The sequence below is a fragment of the Mus pahari genome, chromosome 3 (genome assembly GCF_900095145.1).
Source record: "Mus pahari chromosome 3, PAHARI_EIJ_v1.1, whole genome shotgun sequence".
Taxonomy (NCBI): Eukaryota; Metazoa; Chordata; class Mammalia; order Rodentia; family Muridae; genus Mus; species Mus pahari.
Genome location: NC_034592.1, coordinates 70,355,705 through 70,381,718, shown reverse-complemented (window position 1 = coordinate 70,381,718; position 26,014 = coordinate 70,355,705). Strand labels below are relative to the sequence as shown.

At 53.4% G+C, this 26,014-nt stretch overlaps 1 protein-coding gene across 8 annotated transcripts; it reads right to left on the bottom strand.

The window, feature by feature from the left end:
- Positions 1-47: 47 nt before the first annotated feature.
- Positions 48-25,320, bottom strand: Tnks1bp1 (tankyrase 1 binding protein 1). 8 transcript variants are annotated; one of them, XM_029536256.1, is made up of 13 exons: positions 25,253-25,320; positions 24,329-24,908; positions 22,389-22,547; positions 20,803-21,433; positions 19,037-19,106; positions 13,666-15,012; positions 9,226-11,300; positions 2,755-3,124; positions 2,352-2,502; positions 2,100-2,236; positions 1,248-1,405; positions 942-1,014; positions 48-502 (listed from the first exon to the last, which is right to left on the bottom strand). In XM_029536256.1, the coding sequence occupies exons 3-12, from the start codon at positions 22,480-22,482 to the stop codon at positions 954-956; spliced, it is 5,094 nt and encodes a 1,697-aa protein (XP_029392116.1). In that variant the 5' UTR covers positions 22,483-22,547; positions 24,329-24,908; positions 25,253-25,320; the 3' UTR covers positions 48-502; positions 942-953. The 8 variants fall into 8 exon arrangements, with proteins under 8 accessions (XP_029392116.1, XP_029392121.1, XP_029392119.1 ...); XM_029536261.1 differs by having other exon boundaries at positions 22,389-22,501; positions 24,769-24,908; XM_029536259.1 differs by lacking the exon at positions 24,329-24,908 and having other exon boundaries at positions 25,253-25,314.
- Positions 25,321-26,014: the final 694 nt, after the last annotated feature.

Genomic DNA, 26,014 nt, shown 5'->3' with positions numbered 1-26,014 from the left:
CACACACACACACACACACACACACACACACACACACCACAATCCTGGACAACACCAATTCCCAAAAAACTTTATTCATTGTTTCAAGTGGTAAAATGTCATTGGTCTCTGTGGGGCACCTAGTGGGGCAGAGGGAGACCTGGGGTGGGGCTTGGGGTGGGGGCCCACCCATTACAAAAATCAAAGGCTTTTATAAAAATGCTATAAATTGGTATCAAAAGAAAACCCAAGGGAGGCGGAAGATGGAAGCAAAGAGAGTAAAGGGAAGACACTGAGGGAAGGACAAAACCTCCCACCACTGGGGACGGGAATCCAGGTGGGGGCGGAAGAGGTGCAAGAAGTTGGGACGGTGATACAAAGTGCATAAATGTGCCTCCCAGACACTCTTCAGAAGTGGAGGGGAAAGGAGGCTGCAGTCTGAGCCCTAGTGGGGCTCCAGCTGTCTCCTCACTTGGGGACCCCACAGGAATGGCACTGCCTGAGACTGCCAGATGGGAAGGACCTGCATTGGATGGAAGAGAGGACAAAGATCAGAGGAGAGATAAGGCCCCTGCTTCCTCTGCCCTCTGGACATCCTGATTCCCTCATGAGAGCCCAGTGCTGAGGTGGTCCCTGCTAGGACCTCAGGTTAGACGCTCTAAGCTGCACAGGCTAGCCTAACACATAGGGGCAACCGCAGCACCTGAAAGACTGTACTGTACTATATCCAACATATAGGATATAGGTGGGATGGAAGCCCCTCCCCCTCTTCAGAGCCAGGGTAAACACCAGCCTCAGGAATAAACTTAGAAGAGCCAAGGGACCTAACCAGGTCTCCCTTGTCTCCTTCAACCTCTCACAGAAAGAGGAGAGCTAAGGGCTAGAAGAGAGCACAGGACAGGGCCTCCCAAGTTCTCCCCACCAGGCGCTACTCTCCCCCAAACCCAGAAGCACATCCTCACCTTGGCCCCTGATCAGATCTTTCTCTTTTTTAGCTTCAGGGCTTGCAGCCAGTTGGGCGAAGATCCTTCTGACCTGGAAGGCAGAGTACAAAGGTCACAAAAGCCAAGTGTAAAGAAACTGAACAAGGCAAGAACAGCTACCCTCCAATCAGAAGAGGCAGTCTGGGGTTCAGTTGCAGGTCTGGATGCCCCTATGTAACATGAAGCAAATAATTTCAGTTTTCCACCTCTATAAAATAGGTTTCCTCTCCTGAGGATAATACCTGAAGCACAGGAAATAAAAAAGTACCTAGAAGTGTTACTTACCCTGAGGATTTTTCTGGCTTTGGGGGTAATATAAGGGGCTTCCCTAGCCCTGGGACCTTGCAGGACTTAGAACGCTGGACGGAAGACTCCTTCTGGCTTGATTTGCTCTCTGTCACCTCCCCCTCCTCAGCTGAGCGGTTCCGGGAGCGTAGCTTGGCCTAGGAGACACAGATGAAAGAAAAACAGGCACCAAGATTCAGAAGGCCAGTCTTTCCCGAGGGTGTGCAGTCCCAAGCCAGGCCTGAACCCTTCTATAGACAGCCAAAGATCTGTCTCCCTCAGACAGATCCTCACACCCTGGACACATCAGAAAGACGTCGGATGAACAAAATTCAGTCAACAAGGCTGAACAAAGAGGGGTGACTTCTCACACCTATGTTTTTACTTGTCTGTTCCCACCCTACAGCCAACTCCTGTGCCTACCTCAAGGTTAGGAGAAACTGCTTACAAGAAACCCTACCCAAGCCACCTTCCATTCCCAGCCACGATCAGGAAGCAATTTCTTCTACTGAACAGGCCAGGCCGTGGCTGTACTCCGCCCTTTATTCCTACATTTCGCCCTTCACCTGAGCTACTCATGGGTGTAAACTATGCCCCCCCCTTCAATTCCCACCCATTACCCTGGAGACTCCAAGATGAAAGAACACCCTGTTCTTTCTTCCATCAAATCTGGCACACTGCATAGAGTCGATCAAGGAACAAGGGAACCTTCCAGAACCCACAATGAGAGACGAGATGGGGAAGGGGTCTAGGAGGTGTACGGATGTATGGATGGTTGGTTGGTTGGAAATGCTGGGTAGACGGCTGGCAGGCCAGATGGCTGGGTGTGTGTGCTGAATGATCAGACAGTACCTTCAAGGCTGATGGGCTCAGGCCAGGAAACAGGTTGACTTTCAGCCCTTTAGTGCCCAAGGACATCCGTGTCCGGCGGCTCTGAGGCTCCTCCACTACCTCCTCATCTGAAGATGGCACCCTGGAGGTCCTTGGCTCTGCAAACGTCGGGGAACGTGAATTGAGACCTGAGCAACATGCCAGGCACCACCCTTACCCACACACAAGCCAGACACTGACACAGACTCCATTCAATTAATACACTGATCATACCGGTTGAATCCTGGAACAGCCGCGTGTCCGAGTCTGCTGTCTCTGATAGTCCCAGGGTACCCCCAGGCCGGATGGCCGGGGCCCGGTGCCCCCGCTTACGTCCCAGGTTGGCACGACTCCGATACATGGCACTATCAAGGATCTCAGTGTCCTGCTCAAAACAATAGCAACAGCATTGCCATTGCTGACCCATAGCCCTGCTTCACCCCGGAGGATCACCTCAACATCACCCCAGGAACTGATGGCTGCTGCAGTTTCTTGTTGCCATGAGATACCCCACAGCCTGTGTCTGTCTCCCATGACTGCTCAGGAAAGCTCTGAGAATGGGGCTTTGACACCATCACCCACATACCCTGACCCCTCCAACAGCCCGTCCACCACGACCAGTTCACCCTCCACTGACCTCTATAAAGGAGAAGTCCTCACTGGGGCAGCTGGGCAGAAGTCCTCGGGGAGGCCGCCGGGGGGGCGGGGCTGACGCCTGCTCCTCTTGCCTAGCCCCCCCTGTAAGACTCCACGCGCCATCCACCTCTTCTACCTGGCTGGCTTCGCCATCAGGCTGAGGCCTCGAGGAAGGCAGAGGGGCTCTGCTAGGCTCCTGGGGCTCCCCTTGGCCGGCACCTGCAGTGACTCCTTCCTCTTCCAACAGAACCCGGGGGCCAGAAGCTGCAGATTCCCTCTGAGGAGCTCCCTTAGAGCTGCTGGCTGTCATTATCCCCTCCAAAAGGCTATGGGAGCCAGAAGGTGGCGAGCGATCCAGACAACTGCTGGGGCTGAAAAAGGGACAGGCCAGAAACCAGAGTCATTCACCTACCTGTGAGACCTCATCTCTCTTCCCTGAAGCATACAGCAAACAAAGAAAGGGCTGAGCCTGCTTGGTAGCTTGGAGGCTCCCAGTCCAGGTTTTTTCACATGCTACAGGCTGGGCAGCTTTTATCAAAATGCTGGGGTCTACTTATAGAGTCTGGACTTTTCCAAGTTTTAAAATACTTGCACATGCATAGAACAAGATCCCTTTGTGTGCTGGTGCATGTGAACCTGTATGCTGATGCCAAAGAACACCCTCCTCTCCTCTGTGTGTGTGTGTGTGTGTGAGTGTGTGTGTGTGAGTGTGTGCCTATCTCCAAGGATAACTTTTTGGAGTCCGTTTCTCTTCCTCTACCATGTGAGTCCCTAAGATGAAACTTGGATAGTTGACACTGACAGACAGTAAGAACTTTTACCAGCCCTGTTCTCTTTTCCTTTGACAGGATCTCTCAGTGGCCTGGGACTGAGGTAAGCTAAGTGGGCAGGCCAGGGAGTCCCAGGAACCTTCTCCTCTTTGCCTCCCCAGTGCTGTAAGACTACCACAATACCACACTACCACATCTAGCCTTTCTCCTGGGTTCCAGGGACCAAACTCAAGTCTGTAAGTGCCTTCCTGGCTGAGCTGTCTCCCTAGCCCTAGAAGGAGCTACCTGGAAAACAAAACCTAAACCAAATCTCATATCTACCTTATGTCGCATATCTACCTTGTGTCTCATATCTACCTTATGTCGCATATCTACCTTATGTCGCATATCTACCTTGTGTCTCATATCTACCTTATGTCGCATATCTACCTTATGTCTCATATCTACCTTGAACAGACCGACCCCCCACTGAAGCGGGGGTGTGTTTCTATGTGATACCATGCTGTGATCAAAAAGTTTCAGACTGTATGGAGCTGGAGAGGTGGCAGGACAGCTAACGACCATTTCTAATTCTAGTTCCAGGAGATCTGACACCCTCTTCTGGTTCCCACAGACAATGTATGCACACATGATACCCAGATATACATGCAAGCACACCACCCACACACATGAAATTTAAATATGTGTGAATCTGAAGAAATGTTTTTTAAAGTTTCAGATTCGGGGTTTTGGATTTTTAAGTTAGGAACAGTACCTGTACCTAAGCCCTTGCATGATTCCCTTTGCCTGTAAATACCCAGTGTTCCTCTACAGAGTCATTAGTGAGAGAAAAATAAAAGTCTATGCCTGTTAGCGTAGCATCCAGCACTCAGGACATCCCCAGAAATAACATTTATTACTGCTGCCCTAAGTTACTGCAGTTCAAGATTCACTCAGGAGCACGTGCCTGGATGGTCACATTTTCTGGGATAAGCCAAGAAGGGGCCCATCTGCTCTCTCCCCAAGCTTACACAACCCTTCAGTCCTGAGAGCCATGGGCCCTAACCTCCAGCTCAGACTGCTTTCAATCCTGTGTGTTTGTCTCCATTGTCTATCTGGGAGCTCCTCAAGGGTTTGTCTTTGTGCCCCATAGATGAGACCACACAAAAGATGAGACGGCAGGGTCACCTTGGACTTTTGCATGGCAGTGTGCCTTCTATCCAGGGTTCTCTCAGAGCAGGCATAAATACCAGGAATGCACCACCCACACCATGTCCAGCTGCCACTCCCTAAAACATGCTCACTCATCTAACACCTAGGACAGGGTGGATGGGTGCTGGTACTCGCCACACCAACATGCACAGCCCAGGGCCACACCCTAACACAGGCAGGGGTAGTGAAGGCTAGCGGGCGATGCCTGGAAGCCAGACTGCTGAGTAGCTGGCGATACTGGGGAAGGTAGAGAATCAGGCAGGTGAGTCAGTCTTGACCAGGAAGATGAGACAGGGACAGGGAGAAATGTGTCAGTCTGTCCTCCCATAAACTGCTGACAGATGGAAATTAAAGCAGCATGGGAGGGAGGGGGAGGGAGAAAGGGAGGGAGGAAGGAGGTGACAGAGGCTATACAGTACAGCAAGACGAAGGACTCAAGAGCAAGTCTGGATGGGAGCCAAAGCCAGCTCACCCTGAAGCCAGCTTAGAGTCAGGGAGGTGACTCTAACCAGACGGCAGCAATGGTACCCCACCCAGCCTGGACAACAAAGCCACTGAGAGGATGTGAACCAACTGAGAAAGAAAGATCTACTCTCAGCCCACTTCGGGCAGTAAGGAACTCTGTCGAGTGGGCTCTTAAGAGTGGGCAGAACACAGAGTCCTGGGGAATGGGGTGCACACCCACCCAAGGGCCTCACCTTCTGCATCTGAGAAGCGTCCCTCGCTGGGAGCCCAGGTCATCCACAACCTAAGGGCTTCCTGGCAGGACAGGAAGGACAGGAATCTGCGTGCTGAGCCTGCTAAGCCTATAGAGACATAGGCTCTGCCCTGCACCCACAGCAGCCTCGGCCCCAAGTCACATGCCCTGTCCAAGCCTCTGCTTCATCATCTGTTAAATGGGAGCCATAAAAGTCCCAGAACTTTACTGGGCTTCCTGGCAGGAATATGTACCCACAACAAAGTTGATACGTGATAGATACAAATTGCTACCATGGTCCTTGTCATTCTGGACAGAGGTTCCTCTCCTGAGAAGGTGCTTCACCTAAACCTTCCACATGAACCACCCAAGGTGGCTACCACCCAAACTGCCCAACACGACTCTCCATCACTGCTCCTGATGCAAATTCAGGGGACAGATCTGCAATGGGTCCTGGTGTTTCCAGCTCTAAGACCTGGAATGAGGAAGCATCAGGGCCGGGGATGGGATGATGCATCTGAAGGGACAAAGATACCACAGAGGAACATGGAGGGGACTCAGAAAGTTAGGGCCCACAGGAACAGAGAGGCACTCACAATCACCAGCCGTGGGAACTTGTGTAAATCACACGCTCCCTCTGGGCCTCGGTTTCTCCATCCCTGAAATGAGGTAGCCAGACTGAATGACCTACAAAGATTTCAAATTGGCTGGGAAGGGTTTGTATTGTGGGATCCAAAGGGCAGGAGCAAGGAATGACCAAGAGACCAGAAAATAAGGATCCTATACAGCTCTGGCAGCCCCAGAAGTGCCACTCTCTCCAGGATGAGATGGCCCTAGATCCGGCTCAAGCACACCCCCACACCATGCTAGTTTATCTTTGTTATTCCAGCCAGCAATCTGACCAAATGACTGCCATCCACAGTGTATTTGTTCCACGTGAGGGCAGCAACAAAAATATCCCCAAGGGGCCTCCCTTTATGGACACTCCACATCCACACTTGCAAAACAGACACAAACACTGGTGACTAGTTTTTGGGGGAGTTCCATTTCGGTTTGTTTGTTTGTTTAAGCAATTAGGCCAGGAGAGGTGGGGTCAATCACTTTGCACGGTTAACCTTCTTCATGCAAACTCCAAGAATGCCTGGAGCAAATTCTCAGTTTACCTTTGATGGTATGGGGCCTGAGGTCGACAAGGCTAAAGACACCCTGAGGAGAAAAGCCAGTGCTTCAGGTCACTCGCCTGAGGTCACAGAGGTGGGTAGAGAACCAGAACTACAAGATGGGCCCCAAGCCAGACTACTCTGACCCATTCTCAAGGGCTTCCTGATACAAAGGAAATCGCCAAATTTTTCTTGAAAGATAAGCATTCCATGGTGTATTTATTTCCCCATGTCAGACGTTCATAGCACCAGCTCACCAGACATTAGTCAGGTAAGTCTGGAAAACTTTGCTCAACTTCAAGTCCTAGATATTAGACACTAAGTCACGTGCATGGCCACAACTCTCTCCAAACATGGGACTGTATCAGAAAGGACATGTATGGGAAAACAGCATACACACAGGCCCTTCCAAACAGTGATTTCCTCCCAGCTGTGGATGAGACAGGTTTTCTGTTATATACAATGAGATTCAGGTGCTTGTGCCTGGGATAAACTCTAAGCTCAGGTGGCCACGTAGCTGTGTCCAAAAAAACGCAGGGCTGCTTAATGGGAGCCTCCAGACGCCTCATCATCAAAAGCATCCACAAGCTAGCTGCCAGTGTCCTGTTAAGCCTGCAGGGAGCCTCCTCCCTCCATCCTAAACACAGAAGAGAATGCCATTCTCCCTCTTCAAGAACCAACCCCAGTGGGGCAGACGGCAGACCCCTCCCTCCTTAGTAATCTGCTTTGAATAGAGTGCCCCACCTGAAAGCGGTTACTGGAGGGAGTCAGGAGGTGGAGGGCATCTCAAGGATCTGACAGAGACCTGAGCTAAGGGAGATGCCCAAGATCCCACTGGGGGGAGCCTCTACTACCTTAAGATGGTCACACCATCTCTCAAATTCACAAGAGGCCAGGATCAAAGTCCCTCTCCTGCAGCATGGGGCAGCCACGATGATCCGGGCAGTAAAATGCACAGCTGAACACTCAGGCAGCGAGGGCTTGAGTCCCAGGAAGAAAACTGAGGACACAGAACCTGTGCTCCCTTTCGCCAGGACTGTTGCTGCTGGAACCCTGAGCCTTCCACAGACACTGGTAAAACAGAAGCTCAGAGTCCAACAACCAGTCCAGGCTCACAGGAACCCCCCCCCCACATCCCCACCATTTAGATCTGCAAATTCCCACCCCCTACTGATGCCATGGCAACCTCAGCCACTCCCTGTCCCCTACCCCTCCCCTCAACCAGACAAGTGGACTGAGAACACCCTGCCTCAGCGCCCTTCCTAACCCTGTGCTCTCTTCCTCTTCCACCAAATGCTTCTCTCAACCCCCACCTGGAGCCTCCCCAGCCCCTTCCTGGTCCCTCCTGCTCCCCTCCCACTGCCATCTGCCCTTCCACTTAGAACAGCCCCTATCCAACACCTCCCTCTCCTTCCCTTCCCACATGGAAGCTCCCACTCTGGGCCTGAAAAAGGTAAAACGTTCTCCACACTGAAGAGAAGAAAACCGAATCCCAAGGAATGAAAATGTTAACGGCCGAAAAGCAGTGCCTTTTCCTAAGTGCCCTTTCCACAAGCTATGGAGACCACGTCGGTTGGTTTTAGAACAGCCATGAGACAGACTGGTTGGTTCTTACCAGCCTGCCTCCCACGTGGTGTGCCTTTAATCCCAGCACTCAGCAAGCAGAAGCAAGCTGATCTCTCTGAACCTGAGGCCAGCATGGACTACCTAGGGTGTCTTGAGGTCAGCCAGGGCAAAGAAAAGAAAAAGGGTTGGGGGTCAAGGTCACAGGGCTGGGACTTGGTTCTCAACAACTTCAGATTCCTCAGCCACTGCTCTTCTGGGTACTATAAGAGCAGGCTAGATCCCTGAGTCCCCAACCCCATGGTCAGACAACCAGAGTCACCGTCCACTATAATGTAGGCTGTATGTGTAACCTGGGCTTCCACAGGGTTCCTTCCACTACCTGTGCAAGCATTCCGGGAGCTCATTTTCGATCAGAGCTTGAGGCCTACAGAGCTCACCAGAAACCGTACCGGGAAGATGCTTCACTTGGTGAAGTGCTTCCCTTGCAAGACTGAACACTTGAGCACAATCCCCAGATCCCATGGTTTCTTGTTGTGTTTTGCTTTGCTTTGAGGGAGAAAAGAAGGCCAGACACAGTGGTATATGCTTGTAATCCCAGAATTGAGGAGGCAGAAGCCAGGTGACCCGCCTGGGGTTCCTTGGCCTGCCAACCTAGCGTACTTGGCAAGTTTCAGAGTAGTGAAAGTGTCCCCAAAAAGATAGACAGTGACAGAGATGACAGCAGAGGTAGTGTCATTCCACAGGCACAGAAGCTTATAAATATGTGCCTGCACACACACAAACTCTGAGAGAGAGAGAGATCACCAGAAACCAAAGAAACTTCCCGAGACAGCTATAACTCACTCACCGATAAAGCCCAAAATGGTACCTCAAATTTTACATTCATCTAAAATCGAATGCATTTCACTTTTGTGTTTCAAAGTTCATCATAAAATATAAAATGTGGAACTGAACAGTCACAGCTGTAAAGGCCTCTGTCTGCTGAACACTAGAGCCCACGGAGAGAGCTGGGTTTCCCTCCTCAGAGAGGCCCCTTGTTTACAGAGCAGTCACACCTTCCCTCCCAGCCCCAGGATGGAGTACCTTACCTGGCTCCCAAGCTGGGTGCTTCTCCTGTATCCATTCCAGTGTCTTCAGACGGAGTCTCAAAGGAAGGTGACGAGCTGTCTTCACCCTGTGTCTCTGGCCCACTTGTTTCACCAACCCCCAGCTCCCTGGCTTCCAACGGGGCTTCAGTCTCCAAACCAGGGGACAAACTGCCACTACTCTTGGGATCTAGCTCTAGGTCAGGGCCCACTCTCCCCACCCCACATTCCCTAACTTCACTTGGGGTCCCACAGAGCCTAAGGTTCCGGAGTCCCAAGTCCTGGGCCCAGTCCATTTGCCCAACTCCACAGCCCCGAGAGCCTCCCGACTCTAGGTCACAGGACACCTCCAAATTCCTCAGGCCTAGATTGTCACCCCAGTCTACCTGACCCACCCCAAGTTCCCTGGGCTCTCCAGGGCTGCAGCCTGCCCCCGGGGCCATGTTTCTCAATCCAAGATCAGGTGTCCAATCTGCCTGTCCAACTCCACGCTCTCTTGACTTAAGGAACTCTCCAGCCTCCGCCCCTGACCAGTCGGGCTCCCCGACACCACTCTCTCTGGCCTGGCTGTGCCTTCCTACCTCTGCCTGCCCTGGCAAATCTCTGCTCCTCGCCTCCACGTTGGAAGTCCAGTCCTTCTCCCCAACTCCCATGCCCCTGGGCTCCTCAGAATCTCCAGTTCCCAAACGCCTGGCCAGATCTCCATTGTTCAAGCCCAGGCTGTCTGACCAGCCCATTTGTCCCACAACATTCTCTCTAGCCTCACTTGAGCCTTCAGAACGCACACAGCTAGACACTTCCAAGTTCCTGAGACCTAGCTGGTCAGTCCAGTCCACAGCCCCGGCCTTTGTCTCTCCGGGAGGCACAAAGTGGCCACCTCCACTCTTCCTGGAAGGGCTGAGGCCAGCACCACTCACTCTGTCATTGCCGATGATGCCGAACTGATAGCTACTCTCAGAGGCCTCCACGCTCCAGTCTTGCTGCCCTGGACTAAACGCTGCCTCCGACTGGGCTGCAACGCCAAGGCTGAACTCCCCAGCCCAGCCTCGCTGCTCTCTCTCTTTGCCTTCCAGGTCCACGTTGGAAGGGCTCTGACTTTCGGCCTGCATTCTCTCCTGCAGCCTTGTGATCTCCTGGCTGGAGTCACCATCTTGCCAGCTGCCTCTGTCTTTCGGTCTGGCGGCTCCATCTCGAGAATGAGGTGTGCTGGGGTTCAGCAGGCCACCAGACGCTCCTTCCTCCAGGTGACCCACATCCCTGCTGGCCTCTTGAAACCTGTCTTCACCAACGGGAGTCTTCTTCTCAAACTCCTCATCTTGCTGCTGAGCTTCCTCGGGGCTGAACCCCGAGCTCAGAGACCGAGTTCCGAAGCCTCTCTCCGGTGAGCCGAGCACCCTTGGGCCACCACCACTACTGTAACCCTGAAACCAAGCACTCTTCCCGAACTCCTGGTCCTGGTGGGCTGCAGCCCGGCTGAAATGGATGTCCAGTACAGAATCTCGCTTCTCAAACTCCCGGTCCTGCTCTTCGGCATCCTGGCTGCTGTAGCCATGCGAGAGGTTCTTCATCCCCAGTTCTTGATCATTCTCATCTGTATCCTGGTTGGTGCCCACAGACACTCTCTTCTCAAACTCCCAGTCTTGAAGGCTTGCATCTTGGGTGCTGAAAGAACCCAAGGAATCCCGCTTCCCGAACTCCTGGTCCTGGAGCTCTCTGTTGTGGCTGGAGTGGGGGTCCTGGGAATCTCTCTTCCCGAATTCCCATTGCTGTGCATCAGCCTCCAGGCCCTGAGCACCAAACTGGGCCGGCCTTCCCACTGCCCGCTCACGGACAGGCACTTCGCTCTCATCTTGGCTGCCCCCGATATTGATCACCTCTTGGCCAAGGCTGCGTCTGCTGGCCCACTCCCTAGTGCTCCCCTCCCCGAGACCTGGGTCTCCACCTGGGCTCCTGCCTCCGAGGCTGTAGTTCTGAGAAGCATCTTGAGACCAGCTGGAAGGACCAAAACTGCTGGGGTGTGAGTCTGTGGCAACCCCAAATTCACTCTGCAGGTCTTTCTGGGCCCAGCCAAGGAGTCCCTGGGAAACAGGGGAAGAAGAAAAGGAAAGATAAAAAAAAAATGAAAAGAAAGTAAACAAAAGAAAAAGGAAAGAAAGAAGGAGGGAGGGAGGGAGGGAGGGAGAGAGAGAGGGAAGAATTTTAGAGTTAATCCATGTGGGAATCATTCCAATTTGAGAGTGATGGCTACTTAGGGCCTCAGAGCCCCACTTTAGCAGAAGAATGCTGCCAGGATTTCAGCTGTGTGACCTTGAGCAAATCACTTAACTACTCTGGGCCCAAGGATCCTCCTCATTCTTAAACAGGTAATTCCTACTACATGGGACCTTTGTGAGATGATCAAACAAGAGCCATTTAAACAGCCTGGCGCACATGCACACGCAGCTGGACAGTCCTGTGGTCAAGTTTGCAGGCCTTGGGCAACACCTGGCTGCCAGCCAGGAGAGGTCCTGCCTGAAGGAGAGGCCTAAACCTGGGACTGGGAGGAGGGGACGCACTGTCAAAGAAGGGCAAGTGACTTACAATTTACCTTGCAAACCAAGGTCCTGACACCACCCAGAACTCTTCTAGCACCAATGAACACCCAGGCCCTTCTTCCCCTCTGCACAGCCTTCCCCAGGAAGACTCCACCCTCAGTCAGCCCAGGAAAGTAAGGGCACATGGCTCCCAGCACCCCCACCCAACTTTCCCTGACTCACCCCGGAGCCAGAGGGCGGGTGGGCTTGGGGCCCCGGGCTTCGGAGCCTGCCAGCCTCGTCCCGCAGTGCCGCGTTGGCCAGGAGACGTTCCAGGACAGACGTGCTGGCTTCCCTCTCCCCGGGCCGGGCCATGCCCCCCACCTCCCCACTGACCACCCTGGTGCTGCTGGGTGAGCCAGGTACCAACACAGGGCTGGGCTGCTCCCCTGGCTAGGACCTGTCTGACGGCTCTGGCTCCTGCCAGTCCCGGTCTCGCTCCCTGGCTCCCAGAGCAGCTGCAGTTCTGGCAGCCCCGCCCAGAAGCCAGTTGAGTCACCCACATCCTGGGACAGACACACCTACTGCAGGAGTCAGTGTGGTGTTAACCCTTTCCTCCTCCCTCCCTCCTCCTCCTCCAAACTCCAGAGGGCCTCCGGGGGCTGCTCCTTGCCTCCAGCTCCACCCCGACCAGTCCAGTCTAGGACTGAAAAAAAAAAATGTCTCAAAAGCCACCTGGATCCTAGCCCTTGAATGCAGTCTGGTAGGAGAAAGGGCACAGAGCCGACGACTGGGCTGGTCCTGGCTTAGGCCCAGCTACTAACTCTAACTCGCTGGGTAACTCTGCACAAGGCACCACTTCCTCTGGGCTTCAGCTGCTGGTCTACAAAACAGCTCTTGGACTCAACGGGAATTCCAGTTGTAAAAGCCAACACTTACAGAGCGTTTATAATGAGCCCAACACTAACCTCAGTCCTTTTACATGCCCTAACTCATTTAATCCTCTCACTCTCTGAGCTACAGCCTATCACACCCTTTGACAGAAACAGAGACTGTGGCAGAGGGTAGAAAAGTATCTGACTCACACCTGGGCAGAGAACTGGTAGAGCCAACTGAGCCCAGGTAACAGACCTACGCTAGCAGATGAACCCAGGCCCTCCAAGTCCGCACAACATTCCCGTGCATAATAGGCCCAGGGATAACAGGTTGTCTACTTGGCAGTGCTGGACACTGCATGAGGCACTGTCTCCATTTCACCAGCCGGGGAGACAGCTATGTGAGGAAGGTGCTCACAGCACAAGCACCAGCACTCAGGTTCACCTCCCCAGTACCCAAGACTTCTGCGTGTTTCTTTAATCCCTGTGACGGGGAGGAGCTCTGGAGCTCCCTAGCCAGTCAGACTAAGTAAGTGGGTGAACTGCAGGTACAGTGAGACGCTGTCTTAAAAACTAAGATGCCTGGGGGGCTGGAGAGATGGCAGTTAAGGGAGCTGGCTGCTTTTCCAGAGTTCCCAAGGTTAATTCCCACAACCCTCTGTAATGGAATCTGATGCCCTCTTCTGGCATGCGAGTGTACATGCAGATAGAGTACTAACATACATAAAAATAAATGCTAAATCTTTAAAAACAAAAACAAAAACCCGAGGCTGATGTGGCCCATGTATCCGTGTGCAACATGCGCACACACGTCTATGAAAGGGCAAGGGTTACAATTACGTTTCTCTCCTAAGACCGCTCAGCTATAGTGAAAACTGGTGTCAGGGCTGGAACTTAACAGCTGAGCCCTAAGCACATCCCTAGGCAGTTCTGCCAGCACCTACAGATAATGAGATGCACGCGGGTGCACAGCCCTCTGTGGTGGCCATGTTAAAAGAATGAAGCCCACCTGCATCCTACCCCTGCTGCCCCATCCCTCCCTGTGTCCGCCTTACCTCCGAGCAGGTGCTTGGTGACTGTATGTCCTTCAGCTCGGCTCCAGCCGCCCGCCGCGCACTGCCCGAGTTGGGTGGTGGTGATGCTAGCAGGTCGTCCAGCCATCTAGAACTGCTTTCAGCGCCTGTAGGCTCAGGAGACACGCTACAGGGTTCCTGAGCCTCTGTCAAGGGCTGGGTCGTCTCCGCCCAGCCTAGGCTCACCACGTCCTCCTCGGTAGACAATGCCTGCTCAGGATCAGGCACATCCACAAAGAGGATGCAGGGTTGGTCAGAGGGTGTTGGCTGCTGCTGTCCCAGCGCTGGTTCTAGCACAGGTAAGGCTGCCTCCCTTGTAGCCAAAGTAATGGGGGACTCGTGCCCCGCTAGTGGCTCCTGGTCCTCATAGTTCTCCTTTGCCTGCAGTAAGGGTGTTCCAGGTGGGCCCTCAACTGTAGAGGGAAGGGCAGCTGGGGACCGAGGCTGACTCTCTCCATCATCTCTCTGAGGTAGGGATATGCCTGGATCATTTCCCTGAACCCCAGAAGTAGGCTTTCTGGGGCTCTCTGGAGCTGGTGGGGTTCCTGGTCCCACCTGGGACACACCTTCTCCCCTGCCAGATGCAGCCCAATTGTCAGCTTCAGCAGCCTCTGCGGCCTCACTGGCTTCTGTAATGGGAGATGGAGGTGGGGAATCCAGCCGCCACACACCCAGACCTGAGGGCCTTGTGGGGAAGGTCCACTCAAATGACTGTGACAAGCTCCAATTAGACTCTGTCCCACTTCCAAAGGGACGATCTAGAGCAGGTTGGCTCCCCTGACCTTGGGGCAGAGCAGCCAGTGAGCCTCCCAGCTTCTCTTGGTCCTGGCTAGGTGGCCGGAGCACACCTTCTGAGAAACGGCGCTGAGCCAGGCTGCTGGGACGAGATTCCGTGGGACCCCTGGCTGCTGCCTCCTCCCCACAGGGGAACGTTCGTGTACTGTCCGGCAACTCGGCCCCCTCGGTCAGGGGTTGAGGCTGCTCTGGGCTATGGTGCCCTGAGACTGTCCCCACAGGAGAGCTGTTGGGGCTGAGGGTTTCAGGGGCAGCCTCAGCAGGAAGCTCTGAGCTAGGGGATTGGCTAGGAGGCTCAGTGGGCAAGGCTGCGCTGGGGGAGGCTGGAGTCACGGGGAGGCAGATGGGAGGAGCCTCAGAAGCTGCAGGACTTTGGGTTTCTGGAAGTTGAGAATGGCAGGGAGAACTCTGGTGGCTTGAGAGCTGGGGAGACTCAGAGGCTGGGACAGAGACTTTAGCCAGAAGGACTGAGCTGGTAGAGCCGCCATGCTCTGAAACAGGGTCTGCACTTGAGGTGACCCAGGTCTTGGCAACCTGCAAGAGAAAGATCAAGAGTTGTTACTCGGGCTGGTGAGATGGCTCAGTGGGTAAGAGCACCCAACTGCTCTTCCGAAGGTCCAGAGTTCAAATCCCAGCAACCACATGGTGGCTCACAACCATCCATAACAAGATCTGACACCCTCTTCTGGAGTGTCTGAAGACAGCTACAGTGTACTTACATATAATANATAAATAAATCTTTAAAAAAAAAAAAAAAGAGTTGTCACTCGGTTCTCAGCCGGGTCCAAGCTCACACAGGGAAAGGCTCAGAAGGTGAACTCAAGCAAGGCTCCTCTACCAGGTCACTGCCCCAGAAAAGGTGCCACGTTTGAGTCACTTGGCAACATTCTCACTGTTTCAGTGGCTCAAACTCCAAGGCTCACCTAAGGTTCTCCTCAGTTCTCAGTTCTCAGGCAAATGACCCACGCTTTATAAACAGAAGAAGGGGAAAATGCTGACTATGTACATGAATGGAAGGGAAGGGGTTTGCTTGCCCCAGAAAACTACAAGTTCATTCCAAGCCCAGAGCATCTCCTGGGATGGTCAAGCGGAGGAATGGAGCTCCATCTTCTGCTCTGTGCACAGGTCTCAGTACTACCCAAGGAAGCACGGAGGCTGTGAATTCAAGCAAAGAATAAGGGGCGTCCTGAAAGGCACGGGGCTTCTAGCAATCCTTGGACTGCCTCCTATAAGTTGAACATCTCATTTCCACGGGATCCCTTGGGTCCTCGGACTCATACCTGTACTCTAGGGCTGATACCAACATCTACCTCAGAGTTAGATAAAGATTAAATAAGACTTGTGCATATGAGCCCCCGGTATAAAAGAAAAAGAAAAATCTGCTATGGTTACTGGGAACAGAGAGAGGAGATGACATCTGGGAACGGAAGGAGGCAGAGGTGGCACCAGACCCCTGGTTCTCCTGCACTGTCCCACTCTGCTTTCTTCCAAACACATTAAGTGAATTCACTTAATTTGAATGAATACAGACACTTGCCCAACTTCTGAACCGTCCCCCATGCTTGAGGTCATGACCCCTAGCCACTGCCTCCATGCTGTCATCGCCTGCTGGACCCACTTCTCCAGACCCTAGCCCCAACCCCCAATCTCCTCTGCCATAATCTAGTGCCCAAACTTGTGCCTTTAAACTGTATCGTTAATGCCCCATCCCGTCAGTCTCCTGAGAGCCACTTATTCTTTGAAAATAGTTGTCCCTGGATCACCAAAAGCCTGCCAGCATCGCCTTTACAATTCAGAGTGGTTCTGAGAGCAGTCACCTCTCTAGCATCCTTTGATTCTGTTCCCTGCACTCTTCTGAGGTCATCCATTTAGCCCCAGCCCTTCCCAATAACTCTCATCACCACCATCTCCAGTCTCAACTTCAAGTCGGCCACCAGCCCAACCCATTTCCTATTTGTCCTGTTTATTCTTTTTATGTCCCCGGCTCTCTCATTCCTCAACCCCTTTGGGAAGCAAGGGTCAGGAACCCTACTTCCTCCTTGCAGCTCTGTCTCCCCCCAACCCCCAGCCCTCAACTCTCTTTTACCACCATCAACAGTTGCCTTTCTCACAACCCTGGACGCCCTCTCTCTGCTCCTCATACTGTTAAAATGCAGCTGTCTGCCAGCTCAAGAACCTGGGCAATGACACTTGATCTCCCTTCAGATTCATCACTGATCTACAAACCGGTTCCAGAGTGCTCATCAACCTACTGCATCCCACCCCACACCCACCCACCACTACCCTTTCCCCATTCCATTTGCCCCACAAACAACATATTTACAAGTCTCCCCTCAAACCTCCAACACCTCCTTCCCATCCTCTCTCAGCTAACGGCCTTGCTTCCGGTTCTCTGGGAACAGAAGGGAAAGCCAACACTCTGCACCTTGCCTATCCACCACCAGGAGCGTGGAAGCCTAAGGGTTTTGTTCCCTTTCGGTGACCAGGCACTGTCCTTGCTCCAGGCTAAGGCCAACCCCCTTCTCTCTCTCTCTCCTGCATCACTGATTTTTCCCTCCCTACAGGATCCCTCCCATGGCACACCAATTGCTCTACTTTCCCGTCTAACAGAAAACAGGAGAGAGACAGAAAAAGAGAGAGCCCACTCTGGCCTCACATCTCTCTGGCTTCCATGTGTTTTCTTGAAAGTATTGGTTACCTTCACTACACACAGTTCCTCTTGCCCCACCTCTCCTAGACTCACTCCACACGGGCTTTCTCCTTCACGCCTTCCACCTAACTACTTGCCAAGGTCACCAGAGACCTTCCTGGAGCTACAACCAACTGATGCTAACCAAAGGAGGCAGCCCAACCTAGGTACCGGCAGCTGCCAGCACACTCCTGCAGTGGCCACATTCCTGCAGTGCCACACTCCTGCAGTGCCACACTCCTGCAGTGCCACACTTTGCCTGGCCAGGCTCTAGGGCTATTCTCCTTGTCTCCACTGCTATACTTTGGGCCTCTTCCCTTCCATATCCCACCTATTCCCTTGGTGACCTGAGTCAGTCTCAGCCACCATCTCTACACTGACAACATCAAAGACTTCCCTTCCTTCCGACACACTCACTTCCCCCTAAATGTCATACTCTATCCAATCATCCGACTGACATTCCCATTTGGATGTCTAAAGAGCATCATGAACGCAGCAGACTCCAGAGCAAACTCCTCATATGTCTCCCAGCTATGCTTTGCCTTTAAAGGTCCCTCTCTTAGTAAGTGGGAACCTCACCATTCCGGTTGCTAAGGCCAAATGTCTTGGGGTATTCCTAGATTCTAAATGTTCTCTCCCTTCTTCCTCAGGAGAAACTCTGAATGTCCCCTCTTTGTCACCGACAGATTTGATCCAGACCCCACCACTTCCTAATCGATGCCTCTGTGGTCCACGCTATTATCATCCATCAAGTTACCTGGGTCCAGCTAACAATCCCCTTGCTGCTATTCTGACCTCCCTCCCGCAACCTGTTCTTAAACCTGGGATGCAACATGTCTCCTTACAACTAAGCCATCAGATGCCACTTCTGTAACTGTTCAAACTGCTCAATGGCATCTTCTCCTTGCTCAAGCCAAAGTCCTTAGATGCCTCCAGGCCACTGTACCAGCCAGTACTATTGCAATCTCCTGGTCCTCACTACACCTAGTCCTCCTCTCAATGCACCCCAGAGCTCTTGGCTTCTTTGCCTTTCTGCACATGGCTGAGTGCCATTCCTCAGGCACCACACCACTCACGACCTGACCTACATAGTGAGGACTTCCCACTACCCTCACCCAGCACTTGACCTTCCCAGTTCTCCCAGCCACGCCCTGTGCATCTGCCAGTTTACAGGATGTCTTTCTTAGTGTCTGTCTGCCTGCCTGCCTACCTGCCTGCCTGCCTGCCTGCCTTTGGAAGGTGAGGTCCTTACAGCAGACGCAATGCATAGCACGCACATACATAGACTCACATCTCTATTCCAGGGCACTTGGGACAGCCTCTAGCTGACAATGGCTCTCCAAACAAGGGCCATTTTTGACAAAGTTTGCTCAGAAAACTAGGCTTCATAAGAAAAGAGAATGAATCGGAAGCCCAGACTTTCCCCTTTCTGAACCCAGGCATAGCCAGGGAGAATTAGAGTCAGATACTTCAAGTCCTGCCTCAGGCCAAGAGAGTTACTTAGCCTGAGTCCTGGCATTCTCAAAAGAGGCTGACAAAGCCTACTAGCTAGAGTTACCAAAAGGATTAAATTGTCGAATGTCCCTAGGACATGCCCACAGCACACAGTCGGGGCTTGGTCGATGCTAGCAGTATTATAAGTACAGTTCCTAATCATCATGGCCAACCATACTTGGCTACCTTAATGACCAGGCACACTGGCCTGGGAGTTTAGAGAAAAAATAAAATCTGAGTCTTGGCAGCGGGTCCTCAGGCAAGTCCACGGGTCACAGCTTCCCCCATCTAAACTCTGAGAGAATAAGAGGTGATCTCCGATGACTCCCCAGCTCCACTCTACACTGCTGTACTCACAACACGAAGACAACTCACATCTGTAGGTGCTTCAGAGTGAGCCAGTTTAGCCAGGTCCCCATTCATTGCCGGGCTGGAAGTGAGGTTCCTGAGAGGGAGAGAGAAGGGGAGGTAAAGAAGCTCAAGTTAAACTCGTGGGGTGGTGGGGCATGGTTGCGCATGCCTTTAACCCCAGTACTGGGGAGGCAGGACAGGCCGATTTCTGTGAGTTTGAGCCTCACAGGGAGGGAGGTCGAGGACAGTCATGGCTCTACACAGAGAAACCTTGTCTCAAAAAAGACAAAAAAACAAACTAAAACAAAAAGAACGCTGAAGTCTGTTGCAAAATAGAAAAGTGGGGACGTTATCCCTCCTAAGCAATGTCAACGCCACCCAAAGGTGAAAAACCTCAGGGCTTATTCCTGAAGTTGGTCTGGAAGCTCGAAGGATAAGGAAGCCAGGTTGTGCCCACAGAGCAAATGCCCAGGATTTAACACCCACTCCCTTCCTGTACACACAGGGTTAAATTCCCCACTCTCTTATACAACAGCATCATGTGGGTCCAGGTTCCTCAGAGGTTCCCAAGAAGATAATGTCTTCCTCTCCTCGTTCCCCGAGGGACTAAAGTTCTTCTCTGGCCAGAATGCAACTGGTCCCAGCAGCCCTGCTGATATTTCCTAAAGGACTGGGGATTGGGCGTGGGGGTGATTTTCTAAGACTAAAGCCTTCTCAGACAGAGAGAGGCATCCAGGCTGGGAAGCCCTGGTCCTGGGGGTGCAGCACATCCACCAGGTGTTTCCAGTGAGAAAAGGGCAGGCTGGAGGGTGGGGTAAGGTAGGGCACGGCAGGGCAGGGCAGGGCCGGGCAGGACCGGGCCGGGCCTTCAGCTCCAGGCTCAGGGCAGACCACCACAGGCCTGGCCACCACAGTGGGAAAGAGAAGCCAACCACTGGGTCTAGCTCTGCAGTCTTCAGGCTGGTGCTCTCTTGTCCTGAAAAGCCTGAGGTGGCCAAATCCCTCACATCCCTCCAGACCGTGTGTCCACGAACCCAAGGAGCACCTCCCTTACATACAGCCTGGCTGGCTATGGGTAAGACGTACAACTGAGAAAATGTCTCCAAATAGAAGAAATCTCTATGCAGAAATTAGCTGAAACCCATCACACTCCTCCTCAGAGGCAAAGTCTGTACTCTACAGATTCCAACATACCCCTCCCTGCGGCCCCCACATGGTGCTCTGCCACATGAGACCTCGCAGTTAAGATCACAGGTTTTGGAATCATATACATCAGGATTTAAATTGAGAGACTCCAGGAAGTCACTCTGGAGCCTTGATTTTCCAGTCTCTAAAATGGATTTACCAATCCCTTCCTCCGAATAGCAGAGACTCAATGGACTACAAACTAGTCTGCTGAATAGTATGCCTCTCTAGCATAGCATGTATCAACTCTGTAAAGAGAACCACAGTGGGCTGGGGATGTGGCTCAATGATAAAGCACTTGCCTAGCACGAACAAGGCCCTGGGTTCAATTCCTGACACTGCACATGCACCACAGACACACACAGGCGCACACACACACACGCGCGCGCGCGCACACACACACACATGCACACACACATGCATACACACGCACACAGAGCAGTAACTCCACCATTCGCTACAGAGATGCTCTGGGACTTAGCCTGGGTTTCCCCGTACTCACCTAAGTAACCTGACAGTAAAGATGATAACCCGAATTGGAGCCCACTTCCTCCATAGCCCCTTTAAGACTTCAAGGAACTATACAGACTCTTCTTAGCCCTTACCTCTCCTCAGGAGTCTTGCAATGCTCTTCCTGGCGCTCTGCAAGAATCTCTGCTGTCCCCTCCTGGGACCGTCCTTTGGCAGGGGACTTACTATCCTCCTCTCTGGGGCAGGGGGCACCATAGGTCCTGGGGCCATATCGAGAGCTGCCATCATGATTAAAAGTGAGGCGGGAGCCCCAGAGGCGGTCAGGGCTGGCCGGGATCTCTTTCCGAGGCTGCTCCATCTTGGCCAAAATTTCTTCTACTGTACAGGCTGCAAACCGCTCAGAGGAGGGACGGAAGGGGGCGGGGGCCTTCCGCACACCTCCCAGGGCAGCACACCGAGCTGGGGGTGTGAGAGGAGGCAAGTCGTCTTTCTCAGCATCCTCCTTCCCAGACTCCTGGGTAGCTCCTCCACCAGGGGTTGCCTCAGCTGTAGGCCTCGGTGCAAATGGGAGTGGGCGCTTGCCGACCCCATAGGGCTGAGGTCCTGCCAGCATGTTCATCTTCCGGGCAGAAGGCAGCTCAGCCAGGGGACCCCGAGGAGGACGAGGCCCAACAGGCACCAGGAGGCTGGGTTTGGCAGGCAGAGCTGGCTTGCTGGGCAAACTCCGGGGCTTGGGCTTGACAGGGGGCTTGGCTCGTGGGTCACCTTTCAGAAGGAAGGATTCATTAGGAACTTGTCAGAAGAACCACGAGACATAAAGTCTTGTGACTCCTGCTGCACCTCAGAACCCATCGTTCTAGGTGCACGTCAGTACCGCCTGTTCCATGAAGCCTTCCTTGGTTTTTCACATCCCATTATATAGCCTACCTTCGCCAAACTCCTTCGTTTGACGGTTCCCCTCTTAAAAGCTAGGGTGCTTTGACACCGTATCCCTCTAGCATCCTATTTTGCTCCTAACACAGGTTCCTATCGAATGAATGAATTGAGCAGATAATCACACCCACCCTCTTGGCCCCACCATACAGTCAGCCTGAGAACCCGATTGAGCCCTATTTCTTTACACCACATTTCCATAGTGAAGTTTTGACCCTAGTTGAGCTCCCCTTGTCTCCCTGCTGCACCTTCCTCTTGCCACCTCAGTCACCCAGTTCGTTATCAGGAAGGCAAGCTTTCTATTGACCTATGTCAAACAGAAGTAAGTCTGCCACAGGAAGGGAGAAGGGGAAAAAAAAAAAAAAAACCAAGGGCAGAAATCCACCTTCTATATAAGGCATTGTAATGCCAAATAAAAGACCTTGGGAATTACTCACGGCCACAACCTTCTATAATAGAATCTTGTATCACCCACTCATTCAGCTAAGCATTTAAAAAGTCTAGACAGGGAGAAAGAAGGGCACTCCATTTCTCCTTCTGTGCCTCAGTGTCTCCTCCTCCAAGGCTCCCTGGAGTTGTCTCAAAGGCTCTGCTTCCATACTGGCTGGGGATCTACCTCACTCCCACCAGCCGCCAAGACCCTTGAGCACTCATTTCAGACTCGCTGCCTCTCACCTCCACTGTCACTCAAGCTACCTGCCGGGACACAACAGGGGTGCAGCCTCTACCCCACCCCGGCCCTCCTCCCAGCCAACGGCCCCACCCTGCACCCAGCACCCATTGGTACCTGGCTCGGAGCCAACGGGTGCCAGCTCCTCCTCCATATCCTGGGGCAGTGGGGAAGCCATGGCTGTGCCTTCCCTGAGAGTGGATCCTTTCATCACATAGGGCACACCCTGCCTGAGAAACGGGAAGCAGTGTGGGCTGAGCCGGGGTGGCTGAAGACCTAGGAAAGGGAGAGGTGGAGAAGGGAAAGGGCTGGGAGAGGCAACAGGCTTAGCCAAGGAAGTCCATTTCTAACCCAGGCAGTGTGGGACAGGAAGAGAGAACTCCGGGGGGAGGCCGGGAAGGTTCCCACAGCCACATCCTCAACTCTTGACAGGACTCTCCAACCCTTGGCTCTGAACCTCAACGATCCAGCACACGAGGGAGCCACCTCCACCCCCACCACCCCCAAGCTCCCTCCTGTGATACCCGACTTACAGTTCCTGAGGCAACCCTCTTGGGTCAGGGAGCCCCACTAGAGGTGTCCGAGCTGAGCAGAGCAAGAAGGCCAGAAACTCTCAAGTCTCTGGAATCACCTCATGGGAGACGGGAAAAACCCGCTCCTCCCCAACCTGGGGCTCCGCCCCACAGCCGGCCCCCCTCTTCCCATTCTCCTCCCTCCCTCCACGGCTGGGAGTGGCTCCCTACCCCCCCCCATTCTCCTTCCACATCCCTGCCCCCTCCAGCACTCATGAGCTGTCTCATCCAAACACAGGGAAATAAGAAATAAAAAGTAAGCATCTGGAATACATTTTTTTTTCCCCTTTAATTTCTCAATCGTTTTGGCTTCAGCTTGGAATTTGATGAGGTAAAGCCAGGGCCTAGTCCTGTTACCATAGCAATGGCCTCCCACTGGATTTCCAGGGCCTAGCCAAGGGGAAGGAGGAGCCGGCCCAGGATGGGCAGGGAGAGCAGACTGGGCTTGATTGCATGGGGGTGGGGGGGTGTAACCGAGAGGAAAACTCCCTGGGGGTCCCCCTTCCAGGACAGTCAGGGAGGGACCTGCAAAAGCCTGTGACATAGGAATGGGCGGGCAGCCTGAAGGAGTTTTGAGGGGTCAGGAGAAATTAACCCAGATGATAGCCACATGGTAGTAGCCTGTGCCGGGAGCCTCTGGATCTGATATTGTAAGATCTAACAACTAAATGGGTCTGTCACTTCAGAACTGTGCTACTAGTCTAAGGCACACAGCTTAAAAAAAAAAAAAAAAAAAAAAAAAAAAAGTATTAAATGAGTTTCAAGCCAAAAAATGCATGCAAAATACCAAGCCTGGAAGTGGTAAGTAACAGTTGGCCATTATTAATGTGACTCCATTCAGTGTCTCCCGTGAGCTAACTAGCATCCTTGGTAACCACCTCTACCTACCTCTCCCCCTATCCTAGGCTGCGTTTCTAGACCATTCCTTCATGCCCCCACCCCACCCCATCTCAAATTCTTCAGGCCTTTCACCCCCTCAGTTCCCACCCTGGCTGCTGAAACACCCTCCCACTCACAAGCCCCCCTCCGGCTCTGGTGGTGACTAGTGAGCACTGCTCCTCTGGTTCAAGAGCAAGGGAGCCCTGCCAAACACATGGAATGCACAGAGCCCTGGAGGGCAACCCAACCCTCTCCAACCTCAAAGCTCCCCTCCCACTCCAGCGGCTCTGAGGAGACAGTTTTCAATTCTAAAAGACCTGTGGTGCCCAGCCTTTGCAAAAGATGTCCCCATCCCCTTGACCCTGTCCCAGCTTATTTAAAGAGGGTAGTCCCTCAATGTAAATCGGCTGATCAGCCAACTACCACGGGCTGTTTTCCTTGTATGTGGGTGAATAACGCATGAGAGTGGAGAGATGACAGAAAAATAAAATTAAATTAAAAATACATACAAGATTGCTTGCTTGTCCTTGAACATTATTACAAGGGATATGGTGTAGGTGGTTAGAAATGGAGAAAAACTAGTCCAAAATAGAAAAACCCTCTCACCTGGGGTTGAGATAGGGGCTTGATGGACACCTCTGAGGTTAGAAGGAACTGCAGAGAGGAAAACAGGCTCCGAGTCCCCAACAGGGGAGGCGGCTACAGTAGACAGGCCCCAGCCAGGAGGCCCAGGTAACCAAGGCCATGGCCATAAGCTGCAGAATCGCAGTACCTCAAGAACTCCCCACCCTTAGTGGTCTAGGGAAACCAGACAGCCCTGGGAGTAGAGGCTGCCCCCAAAGAATGGAAAGGAGCTAAGTAGCCCCAGCCCTGGACAGGCACTCAGAAGGGCCTGAGGGCAGCAGGGTCGTCCCTAAAGGTCTTCCACTGGATGTTCAGCTAGTGCGACCAGGAGGGCTAAGTGTTGGAAGAGGGGGGCCAACAGGAAGACGGAACAGCCCAGGGCAAGGGGCTGTTTGGAGGGCCTCCGTGGGGAGCTTACGGACACCGAGCGGCTAGCCGAAGAGGAGGAGCAGACGAGGGTGGAGAAGGAGGGGGCGGCAGCAGCCGAAGACTGAGCGAGATGCCAAGCAGCCCGCGAAGGAACAGACCGAGGACTGGCGACGAGGACTCGGTGAGGGGCGGCCTAGGGTGGATGGGGGCGTGCCGTGGGAGCCAGGGATGGGGGCCGGTGAGGGCAAGGAGGGGGTCCCTCGAGCAGCTCCGCCCGCCCCCGGCCCCGCCCCACCCTCGCCTCTCCCCGCTTTCTTCTGGCTCACTGCACGGACGCCTTCCACCCCCGCACACACGCGCCAGCTCCGCAGCGCCCGGGCGTCCCCAGCGCCCCAGGCCCTCGCAAACTTTCCTGGTGACCCCCTCCCACCGCTGCCGCCCCAATCTAAGGTCCCGGCTGCTGGGCGCCGGGTTCTTTCCATGCCCTTCCCCGCCCCCATCCCCAGACCCCGCCTCCTCCGGCTGCCGCGCACTCACGCGCTCCCCCGGGACCGGCTCCACTCAGCGAGGCACCCCGAAGCCAGTGACCGCTGCTGCCGCCACCGCCACCGCCACCGTCACCGCGGGACCGAGCCAGTGCAAGCCCCGGGGCCCCTCCCCTCGCTCCGCCCAGAGACACGCCCCCATGCTGCTCATGAATATTCATGTAGGAAACCGGGAGTAGGAAAACGATGCTGAAGCAGAGCCCGGCGCACCGTACGCAAACAAGCACAGATCCCACATAATTATTCATGACCTTGTAAATGAGGGGCCGGTCCTGATTCAGATTTAGGCGAAACTGACGCAATTTTACCCCAGCGCCACCGAGATGACTGCCTAGAGAGGAAACCGCCCTGGACAGTTTTCCCCGAGCCTACACTGATTACTACAGCACCATAGAGCGCGGGCAGCACGAAGGGAACCGTTGGCGGACTGAAGAGTCTTCCTGTTACACCTGAGTCTCCTGAGAGCGGCAAACGACGTGGCCACCCCACGTGGATAAATTCTGATTGAGAGCCGCTGTGACAAGTGAGGTAGTTTTCTCCCTCCTGGTATGTCTCCTTTAAGATCTTTTAAATACAGTTACCAAACACAAAGTGGTGTAGCCCTCCCTTGCCAGAATCTTCTCACACTTCACAAACAACTCATTTACCCCAATCCTCCTGACTCAAGTTTCCACTCTCTACGCTACAAAGTCGATCCTCATTCTATTATCTCAAGTCTTGTAAGACCCTTGACTCATAAGGTGATTTAAAAAGG

Excerpts from the sequence above, each read along its gene's own strand:
- Tnks1bp1 (XM_029536256.1), bottom strand. The coding sequence starts at position 22,482 with ATGAAAGGATCCACTCTCAGGGAAGGCACAGCCATGGCTTCCCCACTG. Across the intron at positions 2,503-2,754 it reads AGGACTTCTCCTTTATAGAG|GACACTGAGATCCTTGATAG; the intron begins GTCAGTGGAGGG and ends TGTTTTGAGCAG. Across the intron at positions 1,406-2,099 it reads TGAGCCCATCAGCCTTGAAG|GCCAAGCTACGCTCCCGGAA; the intron begins GTACTGTCTGAT and ends TGTGTCTCCTAG.